At 44.6% G+C, this 23461-nt stretch overlaps 2 protein-coding genes across 2 annotated transcripts in view; one reads left to right on the top strand and one right to left on the bottom strand.

Moving 5' to 3' along the window:
* The window catches only part of dnah6 (dynein, axonemal, heavy chain 6), a 228725-nt gene extending 220833 nt beyond the window's left edge, over positions 1-7892 (bottom strand). The window contains exons 1-4 of the mRNA XM_078394918.1: positions 7780-7892; positions 2811-2908; positions 1144-1392; positions 158-343 (exon numbers count right to left, since the gene is read on the bottom strand). Of these exons, the coding sequence (XP_078251044.1) occupies positions 158-343; positions 1144-1392; positions 2811-2876 (501 nt within the window). The 5' untranslated portion in view covers positions 2877-2908; positions 7780-7892. The remainder of the gene's footprint in view (positions 1-157; positions 344-1143; positions 1393-2810; positions 2909-7779) is intronic.
* A 3407-nt stretch (positions 7893-11299) lies between these two features.
* Positions 11300-23461, top strand: part of LOC144589973 (tyrosine-protein kinase JAK2-like) — a 165955-nt gene continuing 153793 nt past the window's right edge. Inside the window, exon 1 of the mRNA XM_078394900.1 lies at positions 11300-11538. The gene's annotated coding sequence lies outside the window, so the exon portion shown is untranslated. The remainder of the gene's footprint in view (positions 11539-23461) is intronic.

The raw sequence follows: 23461 nt of genomic DNA, 5'->3' as shown, positions 1-23461 counted from the left end.
AGAAGCAATTGACAAATCACCCACTGCCTTTCAGCTTTATAAGAATAAGTCACATGTACATTTATAGGTGGAGATGTAAAGACAAGGTACGTCAAAAGGGGCCTAAATGACAATTAAGAAAGAGTAAAAATGTACATTTATACAATACTGTTCAAACCTGCTTCTTTGTCACGTCAGCTGGGAGTTCTGGCAGCCTTTTTAAGGGTTTGCCTAAATCGAAGGTGGGTTGTAAGATTATTGTTGGTTCACTGGGTGGTTTCCATCCTGTGTTTATCAATTGCTCTCTATTCTTTGCGTACATGAATTCTGGCTGATTGCGATCTTGAAAGATCTTCAATATAGGCTGCAGTTACACAACAAAGTGACGTTAAGAAAATTTTCTCCAACATAATAAGAAATGCATTTGGTTATGAAACAGTAACATTACATAGTAGATTGCATGGAGTTTTATTAATTCATAGGCAACAAGTGTATAATATGCCAAATAATTTAGATTGGTGGTACACAACGTTTCTGAGGAAGTAGGTAAAGCTCACAATCCAAAATACTTCAGAGAACCTCTGATACTTAACCTGTAACTAATAATGTTCATACTGAACCTCTGAATCTTATGTAAAATAAAAAAGTTAAATGTTCAGTATAAAACAGTTTTCACGTGTCAATAACATGTAACTTTACACAATATCTATATTGGCAGAAAGACAAGATATATTTGCAATATCTCCTTGACATTTTTTTATTTTCGTGCTGCCTAAGTACTGCAATATTTGTTCATTCTGTCAGGTTTTCCCTCAGTCTCCAACACTGTATGGAAAATAATCTAAGCTTGTCCAATCTTTCCGCACACCTAATCTACTCCAATCTAAGCAGCATCCCGGTGAACCTCTTCTGCACCCACTCCAAAGTCTCCACATGCTTCTTGCAATGTGGTGACCAGACTGCATGCTCTACTCCAAATATGACCTAACCATAATTTTAGACAATTGCAATATGGATAATTGTGAAAATTATTTTGCACTGGAAACATCAGTTTCTCATTTAGAACTGCATCAAGGCAATTACTTGAACAGGAATAAATGTTATCAATAAGTAGTAGAACTACCTTCACAGTTGCATTCATGAAATATTTTCATTAGCACCTACCAATGGTTGCAATTTTACAGGCTGCTCTCTTGCTATTCTTTTCTCCCGTGCCTTTGTAGTACGGCTAAACTTCAAAGCAAGAGGATTTAGGCTCATCTGTTTAGGTGCTGTTGACAGTAGTCTTGTTTGCAGCTGTGAAGGATCAATATCTGTATTGGGGGCAGTAAAGTCATCCCCAAATCTCCTTCTTTTTCTTTTGAGATGTTGTGGCAAACATGCTGATGTATTTGGAAGATTTAACATTTTGACCTGCAAAAATAAGTTGAAATATTAATAATAATAATAATAATGCATTACATTTATACAGCGCTTTTCATACACTCAAAGACGCTTTACAGGGATTTAAAGCACATAGGGAAGTGAATAAATAGATAAATAAGTAAACGAACAGAGAAAGGAGACAGAAGGTGAGGTGACCTTCAGTGGTTGAAGGCAGTACTGAACAGGTGAGACTTCAGTGATGTTTTGAATGTGGTGAGTGAGGAGGAGTCTCTGACGGTTTGGGGTAGTGAGTTCCATAGGGTGGGAGCAGCGATGGAGAAAGCCCCCCAGGATCTGAGTTTGGTCCGGAGGGGGGGGGATAGGAGATTGGCAGCAGCAGAGCGGAGGGTGCAGGTGGGAGTGTGCCTGTGGAGGAGGTCGGTCAGGTAGGATGGGGCCAGGTTATGGAGGGCTTTGTAGGTCATGAGGAGGATTTTGTACTGGATTCTCTGGGGGATGGGGAGCCAGTGGAGCAACGTGAAATCATCTACAGGTAATATTGTTAACTGTAACAATCTTATAATTTATATTCTTTTTCAATGAAAGTATACATTTTCAAATATATATATATTTTAAAATATAGACATAGAAAATATAAATTGCAATAAAACACCTACCTACACAGGTTTGAATTATGTAGAAATTGAATAAAAGAGACTGATTTCCACATATGGCAGAAACTTCCTCATGATCATTTCATACATGGCAATAAGAAATGTGAAGGAATACAGATTTTGGTTCATTTTCAGAGGGATTTAAATTTAATGATCACAATACAGATTGTCAAGGATCAGGATGCTTCTCAATGAAAATTAAGCAAAGTGCAGTTTGTGAACATTTTTGAAGTTCAAATGACACAAAATTAATAAAGAAAATAATTAGAACTAGATTTATTAGTTTGCCCTGATAAACACTTATTTTTTTTGTAGGAAAATAATTTTTGGAGAATTTTGGGGCGATTATAAACTGACAATAAAATGGGGGATGACTTGAATATTTTCAACATTGTACACGATGAGGAATGTCATTACATTGATGGCAGCAACAATGTGATCAGCTAGTGCAGAGGTTAGAGGTGACCAGAAAACAGGTTAGAGGCTCACAACGCCAAACCAAAAATAAAGAGTTGCGGATGTTACAGAGGTTAATGAGTGAATCCACATACAAAGTCTCAGCTTTCTCAATAGGTTTGAAGGTCAGTGGTTCTGCAAACTCAGGATAAAATGACAGATTTCTGCAGGCTTCTTCAAGCAAAGCTGTTCCATGTCCTCCAATACAAACTCTCCAAAACTCTCCAGGTGACCATTGTATGGTTGTGCTCGTGAATTTTGAATCACCAATTAAAGAAAAAATCTACCTATCAAGATAACTGGATCCAAAATGTGGATAACTGCACCGATGCTTGCCTGTATGCTTCGTAACGCTGAATCATCAGAAGGAACCAGCTCCTCTAAGGAATCCTCCTCATGCATCTTCACTGTCCCATGTTCTAAGCGTGAAGGACCTTGAAATAAAATAAATAGATATGAATTAGTCATGCGTTAAGAAATATTCTTAAATTCATGATGTTCAGTCCTCACATAATTCAGGCATTGATAAAATAAAGTCAATTGTGTCAGAGATTATTTTTAATTCTGTCACCAGCCTTCCCTGAAATCCCATTCCTTCCATAACATAACAACATAACATAACAACACTTTATTGTCACTCGGCACAACACCGAGCGAAATTTCAGCAGTCACACAAAATACAGCAAAAAAGAAAAGAACACAGGACACCCGACCCCAACACAAACATCCATCACAGTGACTCCAAACACCCCCTCACTGTGATGGAGGCAACAAAACTTCCCCTCTCTTCCCCCCGCACCCACGGACAGGCAGCTCGACCCCTACCGAGGCAAACGACACGCACAGCCCCCGCAAGGGGATGGAAGGCCCCCCGGCCGAGCCGCCCCGGGCACCGAAACGTCCCGCGGCCACACCGGGCGATGTTAAGTCCAACGGCCGAGCCGCACCGGGCAATGATGAAGTTGCTCGATTTTTTTGAGTATCACTATTCTATGTATTAGTAAGACACATGGGCCACGTGCAGTTTTCTCCCTCATTATTGTTACTGTACTCTTTTCCTACAAGGGGTTCAAAAATTCAGACCCTTGAGAAGTTAAGATAATGCAATCATATGATAGACAGAGACCGTTCAGTCAGAATGGCATTAGACAAATGCTTTTTATTGCATTAAGACTGGAGTCATTGGTGGCTTTGGGTGGATGTATGAGGAACTGAGCAAGTGTGTTATATGGATAGTGCTGAGATGTAAATGAATATAAAACATTGATATGATGAGGCAAGCAGTGCAAGCTGTTTCAGATCTAGCTGAAGAATCACCAACAATTACATTCCTACTCCTACATGGTTACAATTGGAATCCCCAGAATTAAATCCTGGACTCAGTTTTTCTGATTTACATGCTTCCTCTCAATGATATCATATTAAAAACATCAAATTACACCTGTGCAAGATTAACCACTAGTTCCAGTTCACCACAGCCTCTCAATCTCTGCAAATTCTGTTAATTTTCACTAAAGTTGCCTGCCATCGAGCACTATAAGGATGGTCAGACAGATGGATGGATCAAATTAGGATGGCACAGTGATGTGACTGGTAGACCAGCTGCTTGTGACCACGTGGGTTTCCTTTGGGTGCTCCGGTTTCCTCCGACATCCTAGACATGCTGGTTTGTAAGTTAATTGGCCTCTGTGAAATTGCCCATAATGTGCGGGGAGTAGGATAACATACAATTAATTTGATGGTCAACGTAGACTCGGTGGGCCAAAAGCCTGTTTCCATGCTGTATTTCCCAACTCTAAACTCTGATGACCCTACATCAGAATTGAGAGATAGCAAAAGCAAGTGGGTGAGAGAGGGCAATGGGTGGAACAAAATGTATGAACCTAAAAGGGTGAAATAATGCAGCCAAGGAATGGATAGTTAACCTCCTCAATATGTACAATATGTTGGTAATGTTATGAAGTGATGTTGTATAGTCTGGTCTTTTGGAACATGTCCAGCAGGCCAGAATATACAAATAATAGAAAAAAGAGGGAGATGAACAACAAAGTGGCCAGTTGTGAAGAGAGCAATTTCTTCGAAATGCTGAAAGGGGAGGGGGGAATATGTGTTTGGTGTGGATTCTTGTTTGCTCTGGTGGAAATTATGAAAGGCCATCAGTTGATTGCAGAGGCTAGTGGAATAGCAAGTGATGGCCAGGAAAATTCTGTTGTTCCTCTGTCCAAGACAAAATGGGTTAAGTGCTGAAATCAATAAAGTACAATCAAGGGCTCTGTCCATGGTGGTAGAGGAGAAGCCATGGCCAGAAAGAACGTCATTTAGGAGACATCTATGTGGAATGTTTCATCAAATGTAATACGGATGGATGAACCAAGAGAAAAATTGGAATCCTCACAAGTAGCAGGGTGGGTAAAACTATAATCAAGGATGGGAAGAATTATAATCATGACATAGCCTAGTGCCCACAGCTACTCCTTTGATCCAGAGTTGAAGGAGAAGTTGTTTTCCCTGAGGGTACCATAAGCCAGTTGAATGAGCAAATTGGTGAAGGTCAATTAAATGGGCCTCTGTCCAAAGAAAGTGCAGAGGGCCCTAAGACCCTCCTGATGTGGAATGGATGTGTAGATGGTTTGTGCATCATCCCTCGATATTTTCTGATCCTCGTCAACTTGTATAAACTTAACACATGCATCCATGGTGAAGATAACTCATTTAGGACCAACAAATTGGAAAATGTTATAGTAACAAAGAGCTTTCAAAGTCACAGAGTAAATGGGCAGGGACTGGACAAGGGGGGGAAATGGAGTCCAGTTAGGAAGATATATGTTTGTTGGGGGCAAGAGCGGGCTATGGATCTTCTGGGACAGTTCTGCTTGTGGATATTGGACAGAAGGAAGCAAGCTGCACAGGGCTGGGGCACCACAAAGATGGAATATATCGAGGGAAGATCTCCCAAGCAAATAAGGTCTGTGGCTGTGCAAGAGGTGTCTGAGAGTTGATATTTGCCACTGTAAAACAGAGGTCAGTTCAGCACACCAGAACAGCACCACCCTTCTCCACAGGTTTAACAACATTATCAGCATGGAGGTGGGTCTTATGAAAAAAGTTCAGAGTGCAGGAGGGGAAATAAGAGGTAGATTAAATAAAGATACAACTTCGGGGGTAAGAGAGGGATGAACTTCAGCAGCTTCAGCTCTCTCATCCCTGTCAATTACATTTTAACAATCCTAATTGACTGAATGATGTCCTATGATTTAGAATGACTGAATCAATTATCATGAGTCAATAACGGGCATCCTTTCTTTTCTCCTGGTAATTGGAGATTTTATTAATCTCCCATACATTTTGATGGTATTCTTTCACCTGTCACAGATATCACGTGTTATTCATTCCCTCCTGCACTACCCCCCCCCCCCCCCCCCCCCTTTTGATATTTCTGTCCTTCCTTCCTCTTAGTAGTTTAGTTTAGTTTAAGTAGAGAAACAAATATTGCTAAATTCAGTGCTGATGAAATATAATTTGTCTGGAATATTGCTTCTCTCTCCACAAATGCTTTCTAACCTATTGATCATTTCAGCATAGTTTTCACCTTGGCGACTGAAGTCATGAACACCAAATGTGAACCAATTAAAAACATTATATATCTCCGAATAATTTAGGGGTGATGGAAACCATATAGAAAAAGGGAAATAAAGAGAGTTTTGAAAATTAAGCTGCTGCTTCGGCAAGAGTCAATTAAAGTCAGAAGAGTCAAGGGCTATGCATGTACAGGGATTGGTACGAGTTTGGATAGGTGCAATTAAATTTTGAATGAATTGGTTGAACAAGGGAAGCTGATTCGGAAACCTTTGGATATCAAGCGCATAAATAAGAATGGAATATGATGGCATGGATAGATGAGAACTTCAGTGGACGATAGGTAGGGAGGATAAGGATGGCAAGGTAAGGTAACAGAACCTTGGATGACCGAAGAGGTTGTAAATTTAGTCAGAAAGAAAAAAGGTGTATGTATAGTTTAGAAACACTGTGGATCCCATGTATCTTAGTCTTCTGGATCAGCTTACCACGAGGGACTTTATGAAATGGCTCTATCAATAACCTGGGATAGATCCCATCAGGCCCAGGGGATGTATCCACTTTAGTGTTCTTCAAGACTCCTAAACCCATTTCCTTCTTAATCGCAAACTGCCCTAGCATGTTCATCTTCCCCACACTGATCTCACAGTTCTCCTTGCCCTTTCCCTTGGTGAATACAGATACAAAGTCCTTATTACTTATACCGAATCGTAACCAAGTGGTATAGAAAGCCTATGGTATTCTTGCCTTCATAGGGCGAGGAATTGAGTATAAGAGTCAGGAAGTCACGTTGCAGTTTTATTGGACTTTGGAGTATTATGTGCAGTTCTGGACCCACTTACTTGAAGGATGTGGAGCTTTGGAGAAGGTGCAGTAGAGGTTCAATAGAAGGCTACCTCGATTAGAGGGTATTGGCAATAAGGAGACGTTGGACAAACTTGATTTTTTTTCTCTGGAGCATTGGAAGCAGAGGGGAAACTTGATAGAAGCATAAAAAATTATGAGAGGCACAGATAGATTTGGCAGTCAGAAACTTTCCACAGGGTGGAAATGTCAAGCATTAGAGGGCATAGTTCGAATGTTTGAAAGAGATGTCCAAGGCAATGTTTTTACAAAGAGAGTGGAATGCGCTGCCAGGGGTGGTGGTAGAATCCGATAGTGGCAATTAAAGGCTTTTGGATTGGCACATGAATATGCATGGAATAGAGGGATACGGGTCACGGACAGGCACAGGTGATTCGTTTAGATAGTCACAAAATGCTGGAGTAACTCAAGCAGCATCTCTGGAGATAGAAAATAGGTTTGGGGTCGAGGCCTGAAAAGTCTGAAGAAGGGTCTCGACCCGAAACATCCCCTATTTCCTATCTCCAGAGATGCTGCCTGACCCGCCGAGTTACTCCAACATTATGTGTCTACCTTCGGTGTAAACCAGAATCTGCAGTTCCTTCCTGCACATTTGGTGTGCAGTGTGAGTTGGAGGGTCTGGACGCGGGGCTCCAGGCGACAGTTCAACGCTGCCCTGCCTGTGGCGGTCTGAAGCATCATCAGGTGAGCATCTATCATCCCCACTCTCCCACCCCAACATCATCGAGCCACGACAACCTCTGCCCGCGCCGCGCCGCGCCGCCCCACAGTTTGCAAATGCCGCTCGCCTTCCCGACGTGGGGCCTTTCGTGTAAACCTATCTCCGGTGTAAACCAGAGTCTGCAGTTGCCACCTACGCACTTACCGACGATGCGCTTCAGCTGCCGGCTCTGCCGCTTCCCCGCTCCGATTTGTTTTTCGTCTCCAGGCAACAGCGAGGCGCCGACGCCAGGTCGACGTGCGCGTCGTCGTCACCGGCCAACGGTTCGTGTTGCCTACGTGCGCGTCGCCTACGTGCGCGTCGCCGTCACCGGCCAACGTGCGTGTTGCCTACGTGCGCGTCGCCGTCATCGGCCAACGTGCGCGTCGCCGTCGCCGTCACCGGGGCAACATGCGCGTCGCCGACGCCAGGCAACGCCCACGAGCCTCAGCACATTCAGAGGCGGCGCCATGGCCAAGCCCAAGTTAGGGCGGTGGATGTAATGAACTGCAGTAGGTGCAGATTTACAAAATAAAATATAGACCGTTGTGGTGAAAGATCAACACAAAAACGCTGGAGTAACTCAGCGGGTCAGGCAGCATCTCTGGAGAAAAGAGACCCTTCTTCAGACTGAGTCAAGGGGAAGGGAATCGAGAGACACATACGGGTGATTATAGCGAGATCTTCCTTTCCCTCGGTCAACATTCATTCCTCAATCAACATCAGATATTTTTAAGGCAGAAATTGATAGATTCTTGATTAGTACATGTGCCAGGGGTTATGGGGAGAAGGCAGGAGAATGGGGTTAGGAGGGATAGATAGATCAGCCATGATTGAATGGCGGAGTAGACTTGATGGGCCAAATGGCCTAATTCTGCTCCTATCACTTATGATCTCCCTTGGAATCTTAATGGAAATTGTCTAGACCAGCGTTTCTCAAACATTTTGCCCTTGCGGAACCCTTGAAATAATTTTCATGTCTCAGGGAACCCCTACATAAAAATTACTATAAATCTTTATTAATCTCTCTTTCATAAACTTAAATTCCTGTCCACTGACCACTAAACGCCGTTTCACACTGGCGCCATATGTCACTAAATATGTTCCCTATGATTATTATACTTTTAAATGATATAACAGGTTGAAGACTTTATTATAATATCCAACAATTTTCCAAGAATATGCATGTATAATAAAATTACGAATATGAAATTAAACATAAAAATGACTCAAAAATGCATTTACATATGATTAGCAAGGATGCACATTTCTGCTCTACATTGGTTCTAGTCCTGTGGAAAACAAACCCACATATGACCACTAATTGCAGTAATTTAGAGTAGAATGTCATCTTGCTTATTGAAGTACTTGTTGAAGTGAATTTGCACATTCATTGATAATCAGCCCAAAAAGGTGGTAATTGGCTTTTCTGCTGTTTTATATTTTAACCCTGTGTTAATTAATTAATATCCGGCTGTATGTATATGATATGATATGATGGTTATATAATCTTGCACTTAAATTTAATATATACTCACCACTGATTTTCTGGCACTCAGTTCCAGAGCTTTGCTGGCTTATACATTTTTACCTGACCAAAGGAGGTCAGGGCTCCGAGAGGGGTACAATGGTACCGGAACAGTCCACCTAGGCTGCTGGGGGGACCAAGATACCGGCCTGCAAAGCCGTCCAAGGAAGTCGGCTATGGGGATAGATGTGCTGTCTGCAGCTGGGCTGCAGTTCCAGATCGGCCGTGGAAGTCCCGATGAGGTCGAGATTGGTTGCCTAGGTGCCATATTTTCGGGGAGACTTCCAGGGCGGGGGGATTTCAAGTGGGCTCTTGTAATTTTGTCTGGATTTTAAGGAGCGCCAGACCACCAGTTGCTGGATAATCGGTGGCGGGCCTGTACTGAATAAATAACCGAGAATCTTCACCCAATCTTTTCAGATTTCCATGCAATACTCAACTTTTAAAAAGTGCATTTGATCTGGTTTGAAATGATTCGTGGCTATTTCTCTCAGAGCCCCTAGCAACCTCTAATGGAACCCTAGCGTTCCGGGGAACCCTGGTTGTGAAACGCTGATCTAGACTGTATAAAAGTCAGAAATACACAATTTGGAATTATTCTGATGCACTGTTGGGGAGAGTAGAGGGATAAATGTCAGATCATATCTCTTGCAACTATAAGGACAGATCTGATGTGCCCAATAACAGATATTCATGAGGATAGGTTATAGTCAGACTCAGCAGAGTATGGGCCCCAGGGCTTCTGCACTGTGCTGATGGAATCCAGTATTCAGCTTTACATCGTTTCTGGGAAATCAGCTATCGGATGTAGGGTGACTGAAGTCTCCATTTGATTGAATTGTTAGTATATATAGTTTTTAAGTGTGTGTGTGTGTGTGTGTGTGTGTCTATATGTGAGTGTTTAGTCCTTTGTTTAATAATATTACCTTAACATTTTTATTTTTAACAGCTCTTGAGATATTCAATTTAAAGAACCATTTTGATAACAGGTTTGCCAATGGGTTATACCTTATTGAGTATCAAAACCATTATGCCAATCAAGAAGGGTCTCGACCAAAAACATCACCCATTCCTTCTCTCCCGAGCTGCTGCCTGACCCACTGAGTTACTCCAGCATTTTGTGTCTACCTTCGATTTAAACCAGCATCTGCAGTTTTCTTTCCTACACATCATGCCAGTCCAGCTGGCTACGTCCCTTATTCCCTTCATTATTCCTTTATCATGTATCTACACACTGTGAATGGCTCGCTTGTAACCATGTATTGTCTTTCTGCTGACTGGTTAGCATGCAACAAAAGCTTTTGACTGTACCTCAGTACACGTGACAATAAACCAAAGCTGAAACCTGAGGTGGGAAAGGTCCTGAGCTGCCCTGGCCGCACTGATACACTGGCAACCACTGGTAAACTGGCTAAGCAATGCTGGAAGAAACCAGTTGTAATCAAAGGTGACTGAATTTAGTGTGGCAAAGTTCTGTCCCAATTACCTGTCATTCTTATTTATACTGGCATTTCCACATGCCTGACTAAATGAGTGCATCTCCAACAATTCTATCAAGTTGGATGCCATATGGGATAGAGCAGACTGTTTGATTGGCTTCCTAAGCATTCATTTCTATACCAGTGCACGATAACTGCAGTGCATATGATTTACAAAATGCACTGCAGTTACTTGCATAGATACTCTGACAACATGTTTAAACTCACCCATTTACCTCCAAGGAAGACAAGAACAACAGATGCAGGGAAACGACACCAATTTCAGCTTCCTCTCCAAGTTACATACCATCATAAACTGGAAATATATTGACATTCCTTCTTCATCGCTGGAATTCCCTGCCCAGCAGCGATATGAGAATATCTTCACCAGAAGGAATGGAGAGGCTTCAAGTGAAATTTGGAATGGGCATTAAATGCTGACCTTACCAGTGACACCCACCTCAAATTTTCATTAAAAAAACTAAAGAGTTATGTCCGTCTTAAATCAATGTTGCACATGAAAATGAAATAGTACTTTGGCTGTTAAAAGTAATCCATATATGTTCATTCTCTCAAAACCAATGACAGAAAAACAACTTTCCTCAGCTTCTGTACAGCAACATTTATTCTTCGGAAAGTTGATATATAAAATGGATTTTATTTGTTCAGTATTCTGTGGAATCTGTTTACAGAACACATGCACTCCAAATGTCTACACTAGTTGCATCAGGATCCTACCAATGGATACTGTGCCCGCCAACATGAAACATACACCAGCTCATTTGCTGGTTCATCAGTCAGTCGATTGCAGGAGACAGATGCTGTGAGAGAAGAATATATTTGTTCCCTTCAACCATTTGACAGACTAGAGAGAGCCAGCCACGTCTGTTGATGCAGCCTTTTGCATCCAGGAAAAAGGTACGTGAAAAACGTGCAGTCAATCTGAGGAAATGGTATGGTAAAAATATTGTCTTGTCTGAGATTTGCTTGTGATTTCTGTTGATATAAAACAGGTTATTCACTTATTGTGTTTGCATCATGGAATTTTAGTCATTTTTTAAATCCCAAGTAATGATTAAACATGATTTCAAATGAACAAAATGGGCAATGCATTGAGAAATCTCAGATTACTTTCTGGCCTGATCAAAACTGATTTGTACAACCCGTATCTGTGCATACTGTATGTGTATACTTGAATTCCAGATCAAGTGGAATTGGCTTGAGCGTCTGCTGCAGTTGACAAGGGGGTGGGTCTCAGATCATTTCTGCATCATGCAAAGTAATACTCAGTGCACCTTGCACCTGATGACCAGTATCATTCCAGCAATCCCAGTTATTGCCTCGTCCTCCTTTGAACCATACGTTCAGCGTCTTCAGTTAATTGAACCTGACAGTTATACCCAACAGTGTTAATACCTTACCTTTTCCCCTTCCCTTGCTTGGCACCCTCATGTCCAAGCAGCAGAAGGACCCTAGACCATAATCCTCCCCTACAGAGTCTTTGTTCCATTTAAGTCAAATGCAAGTTTGAGGATCAACATCTTATCTTTCAGCTAGTCACAATCCACTTTTCCAGACTCAATATCTGCTAGAATTTCTGATCTTTTTTAAGGAAAGGAGCTGTTAATGAATGGCCTGTATTTGCATTTTTGTTACTAAAACAGCATCACTTGTACAATCATAGCAACAGCCAGAATAAATCAGCCAGCAACTAATATGCAAGGAATGGATTATCCCTTTAAAAATTCTTGATGGAGGATTTTTCCTGCTGCTGTATGCATATTTAGACACATAATTCAAGAGTGGGTTTAAGCTGTGGTGTTTTTAATTTAGAAAGTACAAAATACAACCACATTCACAATATCATTAGTAACAACCCTGTATCAAATATCTATGTCATGCAGTTAATCTGTCCTTTAAATTTCCTTCATTTTGAAAAGCCTTCAGGATTTATGTTATGCTTCATTCTGACAACTTGTTTTGTTCAATCCGTCTTTCTCCTCCCAACGTCTTCCTCTGCACATTTGCACAAAATGACATTTTGTTATTGTGTAATGTCTTTTAATCTTTTATCAGTGGACTTCATTTTCTTTCCTGTTTTATAACAGAGTCCACGTTTCAAAAGTATTGTTAGCTGTAATGCGCTTTGGGACTTCCGGAGCTTGTGAAAGACACAAACAGTATTTCTTTAACTCTTTGAATATGTCTTTTTGAAAGAGAATATAAAAGAAAAAATATGGTATTTTAAAGAACTTCACCATTAATTTGAACAGTTTTAAATCATCACTATGAGACTGTGAAAGATCAACCTCACAAAGTTATCTTCTGAAACAAAGTAGACTGCTATTTTTGTTTGAAATATTAACTTGTGTACATTTAACCGGAAAGGATACAATATATCATCACTCTGAGATCAATTTCACAAAGAACACTTTTGAAACAAAGTAATCTGTGCTATTTTTATTTGAAATATATTAAAATTAACTTGTGTGCTTCTAATCAGAAAGCCAAGAAAAAGGAAAATGTGAATTAGTGTTTAAAGCTGTATTTTAAAAAAAATTATAGCAGGGATTTAGACGCCTTTATTGTGTTTAATTCTGATCAAGTAAATGCCGAGTTTTGTAAATGCAATGTAGTTTGCTAGAAATGTCTATTTTGTCAATCTGACATCCTGTTCCTTTGGTTTTCTATGTGGCAATGTTGTTGACCTTGGTGAAATTATCTCTGTGATTAAATAAATAATACAATTGTTGAATCAAATTTCGGATGATAAGCATTCTTTCAATTTTTGGGATTGTTATTGTTAGCAGTGAATCTGTTTTTTTGATTTGTACTTTCTCCAGTCCAATCTTTTGTTCCTTTACATTTTAAAACTATTGCTTTTACCTTTCACCATCATTTCAACCATTACATTTCATTAAATCAATTTCAGTCACTCATAACTATATAGTCATCAGGTGATTTATTCACAAAATGCTGGAGTAACTCAGCAGGTCAGGCAGCATCTCGGGTGATGTTTCGGGTCGAGACCAGTCATCAGGTGAATTGGACAGGCATTTCTACCCTGCCTCATTATAGAATTGTAATAAGGTCATAAGGAATAAGAGTAGAATTATGCTATTCGGCCCATCAAGTCTACTACGCCATTCAATCATGGCTGATCTATCTCTCCCTCCTAACCCCTTTATCCTGCCTTCTCCCCATAACCTCTGACATTTGTACTCATCAAGAATTGTCATAATGTGCAGCCTTAAAACTCTCCATTCTTCAACTCTCAGAAGTGCATTCTTCTTTGTTCTTTATTCCCATTCATGTTCCCAACTTTAAATCTATTGCATGTCCTTGTCCTGTTCCAATGAAAGATCTTTGTCTAAACCTACATTCAACCACAGATGCTGTCTGACCAGCTGATTATTTTTCAGTACTTTTAATTTGCACATCATTTAAGTCATTGCTAGTTCAAGGCAATTAAGGTTCCATGGGGTAATTTTTCAGAATCACTACATTGGATATAACATACCAAAAAGAATCACTGGTCTATTGACATCCATTTGATTGGCCTTCCAATAAAGTTTTTTTTAATGGTGCCAGAGAAAGGTGACATTTTAGGTTCCTCTTAAAACAGCTTTCTATAATCATTTATTCTTTATTATCAATCCATTTAAATACTGAGAAAGTCATTAGATCAGCACTGAAAGTCTCCTGTCATTCATGACTAAATTGAAGTAACTCTCGTAACTACAGATCTTTTTTTAGACCCGTGCTACGTGGACAGCTGTAACTACAAACAAATCACTAAGGAATGGTATTGGAGGGGTTTCCAGGTACAGCTGAAACAATGGTGAATTTTCCCCTCTGCCTTCCACCCCATATCCCCAGACTATTTCTTCAATCACTCGAGAATAAACTTGAAGAGTTGGGATTGCTGCGTTCTTTGTTTCACTGAAACATGGCTCGCCCATGACACACTTAACCCTGCTACACAACCCAATGATTTCTCTGTTTATTGTATGGACCATACGATAGGCTCAGACAAGGTGCAGTGTCTGCATTTTGATCAACGCTTTGTGGTGAACTGACGTGGCAGTATACCAGGGCTCCCCTGACCTGAAAAAACAGATCATAAAATGCCTTCCTTTTTATCTACCAAGAGAATTCACCTCCATCATTTTGTCGGTGGTCTACATACCACTCCAAGCCAACTCCCAGGTGGCATTGGACAAATTACGCTGTTGTTAACATTCTTGAGACAGCAAACCCCGATACCCTATTCCATTTCACCCTAGGCTGGGTGTTAATGCTCTAAACTACTTCTTCACCACCATAAGGTCTGCCAATAGCTCCATCCCTTACATCATTTCAGCCAGTCTGACCATCTGTCGTTGCTGCTCCTACCAGATTACAGATAGACATTGAAGCACAAGGCATTAACAATGAAAGTGATTGTCTTGATGACTCCTTTCCATGTAGAGTCTATCCAAATTGTAAACCTTGGATGAACAGGAAGATTCATTGTCTGCTAAAGTCCAGATTTGAAGTTTTCCTAAAAAGATGATCCTGTGCTGTACAAAAAGGCAAAGTATGATTTCCACAATACTATCAGGAATGCCAAGCGAAAATTCCAAATAAAGCTAAAAGCTCAATTTAAACAAATGGATGCTGGATGACTGGGGCAGGGCCTGAATACTCTGAATACAAGCCAAAATTGGGGGGGCCATCTCTGGCAACAGTGCACCTCTATCAGATGAGAATGCATTTACAGCCATTTTGAATAGGCAAGCAAAGTAACAAGGAGTGTCCCTACATTCCCCGCTGGCTCTGTCCCAAACACCTCAATGGCAGAAGTCAGATCTGTTTTCACCAAGGTAAACTATTTAAAAGCGACCGGCCTGAATGGAGTCCTTGGACAGGTTCTGAAATCATGTTCCAATCAACTGGCTATGGTCTTCGCTGACATCTTCAACCTCTCACTTCAACATTCCACTGTCCCCAATTGCATAAAGGAAACCACCATCATCCCAGTCCCCCAAGAAACATAAAGTGACATTTGTCATTGACTACCATCCATTAGATCTAACATTGACCATGAGGACACAAAGTGCGGGAGTCAAGCAACAGGTCAGGCAGCATCTCTGGAGAACATGGATAGGTGATGGTTCAGATCAAGACCCTTCTTCGAGAGGAAAGCTTTGAAAGATTAGCAATGCTGTATGGATTGTGCTTGGTCCCCAGTTCTTTGTCTTATATATTAAAAATTTGGATGAGAATACTGATGTCATGACGAGTACATTTGCTGATGACACCATCATTGGTGCTGGACTGTAAAGAATGTTGTCTATAAAGTTACAACAGAATTTAGATCTGGGTTACAAGAAACCAGAGGCCATAGGTTTAAGATGAGAGGGGAAGATTTAAAGGGGATATGAGGGGCCCAGTTTCTCATTGATTTAGGTGGGTATATGGAATGAGCTGCCAGACAATGTGGTAAAGATGGGTTCAATTACAAAGTTTAAAAGACATTTGGAAAGGTTCATGGATAAGAAAGGTTTAGAGGGACATGGGCTAGATTACAGCAAATGGGTAGACACAAAATGCTGGAGTAACTCAGCGGGACAGGCAGCATCTCTGGAGAGAATGAATGGGTGACGTTTTGGGTCGAGACCCTTCTTCAGACCTGAAACGTTACCCATTCCTTCTCTCCAGAGATGCTGCCTGGCCTGCTGAGTTACTCCAGCATTTTGTGTCTACCTTCGATTTAAACCAGCATCTGTAGTTCTTTCCTACACATTAAAGCAAATGGGACTAGCCAAGGAAGGCATCTTGGTCAGCATTGCTGAATTGGGCCAAAGTGTCTCTTTCCATGCTGTGTGACTCTACGCCTAATCTAATTTCCCAGCATTTAGTCTGGAGTTTGCTATGCTCGGGTGATTAAAGTGCTCATCTAAATACTGCTTAAAAGGTGTGTCTTTGCTTCTACAACTCCCTCAGAAAGTTTTCCAGATTCTATCTATCCTCTGAGTGAAAGAAAATTCTTCCTTAGATGTTCTCTTAATCTATTACCCATTACATTAAATTAATATTCTCTTATTCTTCTATTATGGAAAAAAAACTTACTCTGTATGCCCTTGTGATTTTTTTATATGTCAAGTAACTCTTCAGATTCCTCTGCACCAAGAAAAACAAACCCAGCCTATAAAATCTCTCCTCTTTGCTGAAATGCTCCATATCACCCTGGGCAGTGAAGGGGCAGAACTGCTGCCTAACAGCACTTGCAGCACCAGAGACCCAGATTTGATCCCAACTACGGGTGCTGCCTGGATGGAGTTTGTACATTTTCCCGTGACCAGACAGGAAGCAGCATTTGAGTCTGGGAAAGCTCATCTTGGGACCCGCAGACCCTCAGTATAGGAGCACCGCAAGGCTGCACACTCTCCCCTCTCCTTTACTCTCTCTAGACCAAGAACTGCACCTCCACAGACTCTGTCAAGCTTCTCAAGTTTGCGGATGACGCAACCCTGATTGGACTGATCCAGGATGGGGAGGAATCTGCCTACAGACAGGAAGTGACACAGCTGGTGTCCTGGTGCCATTGCAACAACCTGGTGCTCTTAAGATGGTGGAATTGATTGTAGACTTTAGGAGAGCTCCCCCTCCCCTCTCCTCCCCCTACTCACCATCAACAACATCACAGTCACATCTGTGGAGTTATCTAAGTTCCTTGGACCCATCATCTCCAGGGTCATTAAATGGGGGGCCACCATCGACTCCACAGTCAAAAAGGCCCAACAGAGGATGTACTTCCTGCGGCAGCTGAGAAAACACAATCTGCCACTGGCAACGACGGTCCAGTTTTCTACTGCCATCATAGAGTCTGTCCTCGCCTTCTCCATCATGGTCTGGTTTGGCTCAGCCACCAAGCATGACATCTGGAGGCTGCAGTGCATCATTTGATCAGCCGAGGAGGTTGTTGGCTGCAACCTTCCCCCCATCGACGAACTGTACACTGCAAGGGCCAGGAAGCGAGCGGGCAAGATCATCTCTGACCCTTCTCTTTGAAGCACTTCCATCTGGAAGGCGTCTCTGGACTGTCAAAGCCGCCATAGCCAGACATAAAAACAGCTTTTTTCCATGAGCAGTAGCTGTGCTCAACAACCAAAAGTCTGGATTCACGTTGTGCTCTGGTATTTTATTTAATTCTGCACATGTTTAAATTATAATGTTGTAGTGAGTCCAAACGAGCGATATTATCCAAAGACTTTATTGTCGATAAAACCCGTGACAAACGCAACGCACTTACTTTTGGACACTCACTAACTTCGCTCGTTAATCTAATCTCTAACCCCAGTTTGGCGCCAGACACTCAAATACCTCACGCTCCCGCACCACGTGATCCGTAAACCAATCCGAGGGTTTTAGACCACCTGGCCAATCCGTATGTCCCTACATGACCCCCCCCAGAACCCTCGAAACCATACCTCACGGGCGCCCGGACCTCCCTCCCGGAACGCGTACGGAGGGGGGAAACCGCCACCGCCAATGTGACAGGAGGCGGGGAGGGCGCCGCCGCTAGAGGCGATGGAGGGCCCACGGGAGCGGAGGGTGTAGGTGACGGAAAACGCTTGATCGGCAACGGCGGCCCGGGCCCAACCATAGGCGGCAGGGGGCCGAGAGGTGGCAAACAGGGCGCCGCAGGCGGGACCAGTGGGGCGGCCACAGGCCGGCCCCGGCGCGGAGGCTGAGCCACCGACACGGGGAGGTCCTGGTCCAAATGGGCCGGCTTCTGCCGGGATACCGAAACGAGCTCCTGTCGATTTCCCACCTGCAAGGTGAAGGTGACAGCCCCTCTTTTAAGCACCTGGAACGGGCCCTGGTAAACCGGCCGAAGAAGGGGGCGGTGGGAATCTTTCCGATGGAACACGTAATCGCAGTCCCGCAAGTCCGACGGGACGTGGACTGCCGTGCTTCCGTGCCTGGAGGTCGGGACTGGAGCCAGAGAACCCACCCGTGCCCGGAGGGAGCCCAAAACCGACGTGACGGACGGCGGCAAGGTGGGAGCGGAAGGGAGAATGTCACCCGGCACCCGCAGGGGCGAACCGTAGACGAGCTCGGCCGAGGATGTGCCTAGCTCAGCCTTTGGGGCCGTACGAATGCCGAGGAGGACCCAAGGCAGCTGGTCAGCCCAATCGTGGCCGGTCAGGCGAGCACAGAGGGACGCCTTCAGCTGCCGATGGAAGCGCTCAACCATCCCGTTGGACTGGGGATGATAGGCGGTGGTCTGCTGTAAGCGAGACCCATACAGCTGTGCCAGCGCGGCCCAGAGGGACGAGGTGAACTGGGCCCCCCGATCCGTGGTGATGATAGCCGGGACGCCGAAACGGGCCACCCAATGCAACGCCAGGGCCCGTGCACAGGAGGCCGCCGAGGTGTCCGACAACGGGAGCGCATCTGGCCACCGAGTGAACCGATCAACCACCGTCAATAGATGAGTATAACCCCTAGAATAGGGCAATGGACCCACTAAATCCGCATGGATGTGGAAAAAACGGACGGGGGAACCTCGAATCTCTGGTATGGGGGCTGGACATGGCGATGAACTTTGGAGGTCTGGCACGGAATGCAGGCACGTGCCCAGGCTGCCACCTGCTTCCGCAGGCCGTGCCAGACAAACCGGGCGGCCACCATGGCTGAAATCGCCCTGATGGACGGATGTGCCAGGCCATGAATGGCCTCAAAAACCTTACGCCGCAGGACGGCAGGCACCACCGGGCGAGGGCGTGGAAGGGAAACGTCACACCACAACTTGGTACCTGTGGGGCCACACGCCACCTGTTCCAAACGCAGTCCCGAGGCTGTGGAGGCGTACACCGCGGCAGTTCCTTCCAGGCGCTGAGCCTCCGCTAGCTCCTGGAAATCCACCTGTCCGCCTACCACTGCTACGGAGGGAATAGCCGGCCGGGACAGGGCATCAGCAACAGCATTAAGCCTACCCGCAATATGACGGACATCGGTGGTAAACTCCGAAATCAGGGTGAGGTGCCGCTGCAGGCGAGCCGACCACGGATCAGAAACCTTAGCAAAAGCGAACGTCAGAGGTTTGTGATCCGTGTAGGCCACAAAAGAGCGGCCTTCCAAAAAATAACGGAAGTGGCGGACTGCTAAATAGAGGGCCAGGAGCTCCCTATCAAACGCACTATATTTAAGCTCGGCTCGCGAGAGCTGCCGGCTGAAAAACGCCAGGGGCTGCCAGCGACCTTCGACCTGCTGCTCCAAAACCCCACCCACCGCCACGTCTGAGGCGTCCACCGTCAGAGCCGTGGGGGCGGAGGAGCGCGGGTGCACCAGCATGGTGGCTTTGGCGAGGGCCTGTTTGACCGCGACAAAAGCCGTCTCTGCAGCTGCGGACCATACCAACTCAGCGGGGTTACCCGCGAGGCATTGAAAAAGGGGGCGCATGACCCGAGCTGCTGCAGGCACGAACCGGTGATAAAAGTTCACCATGCCCACGAATTCCTGCAAACCCTTGATGGTCGTAGGGCGTGGAAAAGAGCAGAACGCGTCCACCTTAGCTGGCAAAGGAGTGGCACCGGCCGGTGTAACCCGGTGACCCAAAAAATCTACCGCTGACAGGCCGAATTGGCATTTGGACGGATGGAGAATCAGGCCGTGGTCTTGCAGCCTCTGGAATACAGTGCGGAGGTGGACTAAGTGCTTCTGGACCGAACGGCTGGCAATCAAAATGTCATCGAGGTAAATAAACACGAACGGCAAACCTCGACCCACACGGTCCATCAGACGCTGGAATGCCTGAGCTGCGTTTTTAAGGCCGAAAGACATGCGCAACCACTCAAACAACCCGAACGGAGTAATGGTAGACGTCTTTGGAATGTCCGGCGGGTGGACCGGGATCTGATGATATCCCTGCACCAAATCGATCTTAGAAAAAATTGTAGCCCCCTCCAGGCTGGCTGAGAAGTCCTGTATGTGCGGAATCGGGTAGCGGTCCGGCCGTGTTGCCGCGTTAAGTCGTCGGAAATCCCCACATGGTCTCCAACCCCCAGATGCTTTGGAGACCATATGCAAGGGGGAGGCCCACGGACTACTCGAAAGCCGCACAATTCCCAGCCTCTCCAAGTTTAAGAACTCCTCTCGAGCCATGGCCAGCTTGTCGGGTGGGAGGCGCCGTGCCCGGGCAAAAACCGGCGGCCCCTCGGTCGGAATGAAATGCACGACCCCATGCTTCTCCGAAGGTGCATCGAACCGCTGAACGAGGAGCTGCGGGAACTCCGCTAGGACCGCATCGAACTGGCCGGGGGCTGTGGTAATGGCCTGGATCGCTGAACTGGGCGGGGCGGCGCTTGGAGAGGCCGTAGGCCCCGTACCTCGGGGCCGTACGCTAGCCGAGGGCTGCAGGCCCCTCCCGCGGACGTCTACGACCAACGAAAACGCCCATAGGAAATCCGCACCCAAAATGGCCTGGCCCACATCCGCAACGATGAAATCCCAACGGTAGGTCCTGGATTCGAAGGACAGGGACATAGCCCTTTTACCATAAGTGCGGATGGGGCTACCGTTCACCGCAATGAGGGGCGGGCCCTTCCCCCCCGCTTGAACTTCGCAGTCATAGGGGGGCACAATACTCACAACCGCTCCCATATCCACCAGAAAAACGATCCCGGTACCTTGGTCCGTCGCATAGAGGCGGCAATTACGGCCAATCGAGACTGCCTCTACATTCGATCGGCCCAGGCATTTCCCGGAAACGAACACGGGGCTCTGCAGCTTCGAGCCTCACTGCCCCGATGGAAGAAACACCAGCCGCGCCTATTCGACCAATAAACATGTTCCGCAGCCCCTTCTTGGCGGGCTGACTGCGAAATAGTGGCCGATGCATCGCTCTCTCGGCCGCTCCACCGACTGCCGCTGGGCCTCGAGACCCAATTAACCGAGTCGTCTCGGGTGTGTCGCTCCCTGATGAGCGCGTCGGCTTTCTCGGCGAACGCTACCAGATCTTCAAACGAGACGTCGGCCAACACTAGCCTGACGTCCCTGGGCAGTTTCTCCCGAAAAGCCGCTTCGAAAACCATGCACGGCTGATGGTCGCCTACCAGGGTCAGCATCTCGGTCATCAACTCCGACGGTAGCCGCTCCCCCAGCTCTGGTAAATGGAGGAGCTTCAGAGCCTGCTGGTTCTGGCTCCAGCCAAAAGTCCTCAGTAGGAGCCTCTTGAGCCCCACGTACTGCTCCGTTGGGGTGGACTGGTCAGGTATTGACTGACCCGCGCAGCCACCTCCGACTGCAGACAGCTCACCAGATGGTGGAACTTCTCCTGGTCTTTCTCCACCCTTTTAAGATGGAACTGAGATTCCGCCTGCACAAACCACAGGTGCGGCTGATGGGCCCAGAATGGCTGTAGATGAATCTCGCCCGCGCTCGCTCCCGCCTGCGACATGCTGCTGCTTCAATTCCTACGTTCGAGGTCACCAATGTAGTGAGTCCAAACGAGCGATATTATCCAAAGACTTTATTGTCGATAAAACCCGTGACAAACGCAACGCACTTACTTTTGGACACTCACTAACTTCGCTCGCTAATCTAATCTCTAACCCCAGTTTGGCGCCAGACACTCAAATACCTCACGCTCCCGCACCACGTGATCCGTAAACCAATCCGAGGGTTCTAGACTACCTGGCCAATCCGTATGTCCCTACAATGTTTTATTTTTAATTACCTACTGTATATTGTGTTGTTACTTGCGAGCAAAGCACCAAGGCAAATTTCTTGTATGTATACATATTTGGCTAATAAAATTTATTCAATACAATTCAATTCAGTTCAAGTTAAGACCCTTTGGGAGAACTGGGATAATGAGAAAGATAAGTTTTAAATTGTAGAGCAGGAGAGGGGGGTGAGGGGGGACGGGGATGCAGGGAATGGATAGAATGGACAAAGGGAATATTTGTAATTGTGCAAATCCAATTCAAATGGGTTGATAGAACAGTTAGATGGTGTTTACACTTTTTTGTCTACGATTATGCTATTATTGCTCAAGGTGTGCCAGGCTGTAAGAAAGACAATAGAAAACTAAGCCAATAGCACAGATTGATCTCCTTATCAATTTATTTTCATGACCTCATTATCAACCTCTGGTGCCATCTTCTTTGTTCTAGATTTCAAATTGGCAAATGTTAAAGGAATGAGAGGACAGGTGATATATATTTAAAGCAGAAAAAATAGTTAGGTAGTTCAATTGAAAGCGCTACAAGAAGGAGAACATTTGGGTCTTTTTTTGCAGTTTAGTAAATTGCCTTGAAACTGTAAGATATGGTAAGATTAAGTTTAGAACTTTCACTAATGTCTTTTAGGGAGGGTAATATGTGAACCCAATCTACAGCAATGTAGTCAAACTGCCTTCAGCAATAGCCTCTTTTCAAGGGCTGGGCAGTAAATGCCGACCTCACCAACTATGCGAACATCCCATAAACAAGGAAGAAAATAAACCTTTGATGTCAGCAGGAAGGATTATCAAAGCAGTCATCAAAGCTTCCAGGATCCTGGGCTTTATAAATAGGCACATATTAAAAATAAAGACAGGAAGTTATAAGAATCAATAGTTTGACCTTGCAAGAGCATTGCATCCAATTTTGATTATCAAGGACAAAATAATTTGATAGAGATGGTTAAAGTCAATATGACGTTTGATAATGTATAGCCTATGAGTTGATAAGGAATGGGCACAGACCTAAAGTAATTGGTAAAGGAATTTGTAATGAGAATCTATAATTTTATTCATGGGGTATATATGAATTGCATTGTCTGGTAAAGATGATGGACACCGTATTGG

This window comes from Rhinoraja longicauda, chromosome 3, assembly GCF_053455715.1.
Source record: "Rhinoraja longicauda isolate Sanriku21f chromosome 3, sRhiLon1.1, whole genome shotgun sequence".
Taxonomy (NCBI): Eukaryota; Metazoa; Chordata; class Chondrichthyes; order Rajiformes; family Arhynchobatidae; genus Rhinoraja; species Rhinoraja longicauda.
Note: the sequence above shows the minus strand (reverse complement) of the source record. Positions and strands in the feature narration are given on the sequence as shown.